This window comes from Solanum stenotomum, unplaced genomic scaffold, assembly GCF_019186545.1.
Source record: "Solanum stenotomum isolate F172 unplaced genomic scaffold, ASM1918654v1 scaffold18934, whole genome shotgun sequence".
NCBI classification, from domain to species: Eukaryota; Viridiplantae; Streptophyta; class Magnoliopsida; order Solanales; family Solanaceae; genus Solanum; species Solanum stenotomum.
In genome coordinates, this window is record NW_026025288.1 from 157,830 (window position 1) to 163,501 (window position 5,672).

Genomic DNA, 5,672 nt, shown 5'->3' on the forward strand with positions numbered 1-5,672 from the left:
AAATTGACTCTACTTTTAAGACTCATACTCAAACTTTCTTATTAAAAATTTTAAAAAAATACTTATAATTTCTCTGTTATATCTGTGTTAGCTAATCTATACATATTTAAAAAGTTCCCCATAAAAGTATTATAAATCATTCTATATACGCTTGAAGGAAAATATCAAATGATTTTCCATATATCTCTTAATATTATTGTCACTTTTCTCAGTGTTGTTTTCATTTATTTCATAAAACAACAAAAATAGAACCATTTTATTTTATTGGAACTTTTAAATTCAATCAAGCTTTTACTAGTAATAAAAGGAAGAAATAACATCAACAAGGATTGTGATGGAAGGGTAAGTATTCTTTCATCTATGATCAAACGTCTCAAGATCGAGTCCTTAAAATTCGGAGTCATCTTTGTTAATAAGTGTTTTACCCCAATGTGGGACTTCTAGAAGTCGCATTTGTTAGAAAACGTATTACCGTTAATACAAAATTTCTCAACACAAATTTAAATTTAATTAGACTCTGAAAATCAGACACTAGATTGAAAACCAAAAACCCCAAAAAAAGAAAAAAATAATATACGTAAAACTATAAAGTACTTGTGCTTTATATTATCTTTCCAATTTATTTGAAATGATAAAATAAAATAATAGACTCTTGTAATCTCATTCAGACTTTTAAGAGTCTAAAATATATTTGTATATATAAAAACTAAATAAAAATTGTAAATATAAAAAAGTTTCAAACAACTAGCTGGACCCATCGTGCCACACTTGGCACTCCTTGGTTTACAGCAAATACCATGTAATATCCCGGCGGCGCCACCTTCCCGTCCGGCGGTGCTGTACATCCGATCCTATATTTACCGGCATCATCGGGAATCGCGCTCGTTACTTTCAATTTCACAAGCCTTTGCCCTTGTGAAAACGAATGTGTTGAAAATGGAGCACTCGCTAAATTCACTTCAATAATCCCAACCACCGGCAGCTCCACCGTCACCGCCACCCCAAAATCCTCACCGTATTTGAGCTTTTCCGGCGATTCCACTATTACTGGTCGGAGATTTGCTCTGTCTGCTGATAAATACTCCGGAGAAAACGCCTCGATCCTTAATTCCGTCGGAAATTCCACCGCGAACTTGTAAAAAAAATGTGGGTTGCTTCCAGCGAGCAAGATCCGACCGTCCGGTAGTAAATTAGCTGTGGAGTGATACATTCTTGGAACTGTACCGGGGTTCAAAGTCATGAATCGGAGTCCTAAAGGTTCATTTGGTCTGTATAAAACTGGGTTTAAACATGGATTTGAAGCCATTTCGAAACCTTGAGTTCCTGCTTGAGCTCCATTAATGATAAGAATTTCTCCGGTCGGTAACATCACCATATCACCCATGATTCTCGCAAAGGGCATATCTTCCATTTCCCAAACTGGGTTTTCTCCGGTCGCTTCAATTCTACCGCAACTTCCATGTGCAGGGGTATCTGTGCTCCTCTGTAAATAAGCCCCAAATTGAGCTCCACCACAAATAACAATAGTGGCAGAGGAAAAATCCTCTGTTAGCGCCAACATAGCTGATGATCCTGCTGATGGGTAGTTTCTTGGACCACCGTCGAGTATTGGGTAATCTCTTACTATTTTATTCGCCGTAAAATCATACATAACCGCTTTATTGTTGGCGAAAATGAAGAGATGTCCATTAGGTAGCAAATGAACATAAGGATAAAGATTATCATGTTGTCTATCTTCAGCTTGAGTTAAGAAAGGGAATTCAACCGCTCCGGTTTCTCTCGGTGGAAAATACTCGACACTACTAGCAGCACGGCCGCCGACAATTATGATTTCTCCGGTGGGTAGTATCTGATTAGTGGAATACCATCTTCCTTCTGAAAGCTGAACATTTTGAAGTTCTTCCCAATCACAAACAGAGCTAGAAGATTCACACGGGGTGAATTTCCTGAATTTCCGGAACCCATCAAGATCACCGCCGGTATGAAGAAGCGTACCGTCGGGGAGAAATTGACCAGAAGAACACCAAGTGTCGGTGAGGATCATAAGAGGTCGAACTGAATTTGTTTCCAAATCAAGAAGAACAGAGTGAGCATAACAGTCTTTTTTCAAAATGGGGTCATTGGGATCGTTACGGCAATGGTGGGGAGGGAGTCTTTTCCGGGAAGGACCGATGTCGGTGCGGTCGAGGAGTACAACGGTGTTGTAATGGGTGACGGCGGTGTGCATGGAAGCAATTCCGGCGTCAGGGACAAGGAGTTCCCACGTGCCGGGGAGGTCGGCACGTGAGGGAACGGTGAGGAAATGGATAAGGAAGATGAAGAAGAAGAGGAATAGAAAGTTCGAAGTCGCCATTAGACTGAGTTGAGTTGAAGTTGAAAGAGTGTTGGTGTCAATGTCTAAATATACCAAAAAACAGAGTATGAGGATTTTATGAGTTAATGACTTGCTAAAAAACAGAGCATATGTCATAAAGTATATATTACTTTATTTAGATGTTTGGATTATGTCATTAAAGAACTTAAATATATTAGGTAAGAGATTAATTACTATCCACCCATGTTGGACAAGAAAATTATATGGGAAATACTTCTTAATATATTCATATATTGTTAATATTTAAATAAAAATATTAGAAGAATATTATATGGTTACTTGAATTCTAAATTAATTATACAAGTTTGTTTAGGATTTTTACTTTGACTTACCAAAAATTTTAAAAAAAATTCTTTCAAGCTTTGTTCGTCATTAAGTAACTTTTTTCTCATAAAAAAACTATTCATAACTTATGCGAATCATAAGCTGGCATTTAATTGAGATAGATCAAATTCGAATGGCTAAAACAAAATAAATTTTGTTAGCTCGTACATTCAAGCTTGTCAACCTGTTAATTAGATCGCAGATCATATAAGATAAAAGCCCAATATTAGCTAAATCAAGAAATTGAGATATATTTTGGTCTCAAACAAATCTAAAATTTAATTCAATTTCAAAAACTAGTTCAGGAATTACTTGACATCAAGTCCCTCATCCCACCATTGATTGTGACTCAACAATATCGTTACTTTTAATGTCTATAGAAAAGGAGGCACTTTATTAAGAGCTAATATAATATGTGTAATTGATATTCTCTTAACATTCTTTGGCATCGGCATCTAATCATGACAATATGTATTGAGTTCACAGAGGTGTGACAAATAAAGCAGAAAGTTAAGATTTTTGCTTTGATGTTCAATATGTCACATATAGGGGTGGAGAGAAAGGGGAATTTTGCTTTATGGCTATTGTAAGAACACTACATAGGAAAGCATGGAATGTAGCATGTGGTTATGTAATGCAATGTTTGGCCAAAAAGAAAGGATATGTAGTAAAAGGAATGGACTTTATTTAATGGAGTAAAGATATCAAACATTAGTTGGGGTGACGGATGATACCGATCCATTCATAATTAAAGATCTCGGGTTTGAGTCTTGACAAATGGAACAAATCCATGTGGGAGCATCATATCCAAATATAGACCATGCAGTGAGCGATTCAAATTTTGTTGGATGTCTAATGCGGGCTCTGGACACTGAATAGAAAAAAAAGAAAGAAGATGTACTGAATGTATCTTAATGCTTTTATTGTGTATTGGCTTCCATGTGAAGAAAATGATACCTTTCCTTTTTAACCATTTCTTACTTTAGCTTTCATGACTTTTAATTGCTAAAGTTCTACTTTCTTTTGATATTAGATATTTCTATTTGTTAATATCTCATGTCCCATTTGCAGCCAATGCTAATCCCATCATGGCAATTAGCTAGAGTTATCACCTGCCCTACTTAGCACATTCTTGAAAGTAGAATAGGACCACAAATTTGAGTTTATACAGATCAACTAACAATTTTATCCAATTGAATGTTTGTTAACTTGGATTTTATAGAAAATGTGTTTTCATCTTTAAATAGAACATAGTGAAAGATTTTTCAAACATGTTAATTGGTTACAATCCAACTCTACAAGGGTTAATATCACCATATCTTACTTGAAAATTAGTTGAGTCCAAATCAATTGGTAGTTCCATTCAATGGTAATTGTTGGGTAACGTCAACCTGTTGCGTATGACAAGGCTCACGAGTAGCCTGAGTCAGAGTTATGATCGAACATGACGCTTGTTTAGTGAACTTAGTTAAGAAATAAAGTCATGCCCTTGCTATCAACTACTCAGATAAGACATTTCGTTCTTATTACGTGCTCCTTGGGTACTAATTTTTGCACCTCCATCAAACGTTGTAAAGTTAATTAGTAATTACTTTGGCATATGATTAGTGAAAGAGAAACTTCCATCGCCACGATGATTTCTCCTAATTTAGCTACAGATTAGCTCAAAGATCTTTTTTTTCTTCTTCAAATAATCTACATTATTATTTTCAGTTGGGACTTGGGACAATAGCTCATGGAAGAGAAATAATAATTACAAGTTGCAAATTATACACAGCAAAATTCTTACATAATATCTTGAAATGATAAAGCGAGCATTTGTTTCCACCAACACAACAATATGATAAGTGAACACATACACCACAGCTAAGCAAAACCAAAAACAAGCATTACAAGTAAGTTATGTGGCGTTTGACTACGTTTTATTGTGAAATTTGAAAAAAATAATTTTTATTTTCAGAAGTGAAAATATATCCTCATTTGTTTGAGCAACTTTTAAACATACGTCCTCATTAGTTTGAGCAACTTTTAAACATATGTCCTCATTAGTTTTAGCAACTTATATGGGACGGAAAAAAAAACATACGAAATGAAAATGAAAGAAATTAGAATCTGTCAAACGAATTACCACCTAAGATTCTAGAACATAGTATATATAAAATTTGATGGTAGGATTTAATACCAAGCACCAGTGGTCTAGTGGTAGAATAGTACCCTGCCACGGTACAGACCCGGGTTCGATTCCCGGCTGGTGCATTTTTCATTTTTTACAGAATTTTTTTTGCGTCTTTAATTGCTTTCCTAGTTTTGATCATTATAATATATGATTAAGCATATTTAGCTTCAATAATCTTAAGTGACATAAACTTTTAATCATTTATATATGAGGTTTTTTTAAAAAAGTAATCTAAATATAAAATGCTCTAAATGTAACATTCTTTAGTTTTTTACATAACTTTTTTTGCGTTTTCAATTGCTTTCCTAATTTTGATCATTATAATATATGATTAAGCATATTTAGCTTCGATAATCTTAAGTGAAATAAAATTTTAATCATTAAAATGTTTTTTTAAAAAAGTAATCTAAATATAAAATGCTCTAAATGTAACATTCTTTAGTTTTTTACATAACTTTTTTGGCGTTTTCAATTGCTTTCCTAATTTTGATCATTATAATAGATGATTAAGCATATTTAGCTTCGATAATCTTAAGTGAAATAAACTTTTAATCATTAAAATGTTTAGTTACCATATATTACGTTAAATTTGTATTGTTATTTTATACTTGAAGGTAATTTTTTTTAAAAAAAGTAATCTAAATATAAAATGCTCTAAATGTAACATTAGGTGTAGATATAATATTATATGATATTGAAAACTTTGGTTTGATAGTTTTGATTATGATGTTTTGCGATTCGGTATATAAATAATCATAATTCGTTCAACGTCAACTTATATATACTACTCATATAATA

General features: G+C 33.5%; 1 protein-coding gene and 1 non-coding gene across 2 annotated transcripts; one reads left to right on the forward strand and one right to left on the reverse strand.

The window, feature by feature from the left end:
• Nucleotides 1-578: 578 nt before the first annotated feature.
• On the reverse strand, nt 579-2,494 carry LOC125850734 (aldehyde oxidase GLOX). The gene has a single exon (XM_049530586.1). The coding sequence runs from the start codon at nt 2,468-2,470 to the stop codon at nt 737-739; it is 1,734 nt and encodes a 577-aa protein (XP_049386543.1). The 5' UTR covers nt 2,471-2,494; the 3' UTR covers nt 579-736.
• Nucleotides 2,495-4,883: 2,389 nt separating this feature from the next.
• TRNAG-GCC (transfer RNA glycine (anticodon GCC)) lies at nt 4,884-4,954 on the forward strand. The gene has a single exon. It is a non-coding gene; the product is annotated as a tRNA-Gly (tRNA).
• Nucleotides 4,955-5,672: the final 718 nt, after the last annotated feature.

Coding starts and splice junctions, on each gene's coding strand:
- LOC125850734 (XM_049530586.1), bottom strand. CDS start 2,470: ATGACATATGCTCTGTTTTTTAGCAAGTCATTAACTCATAAAATCCTC.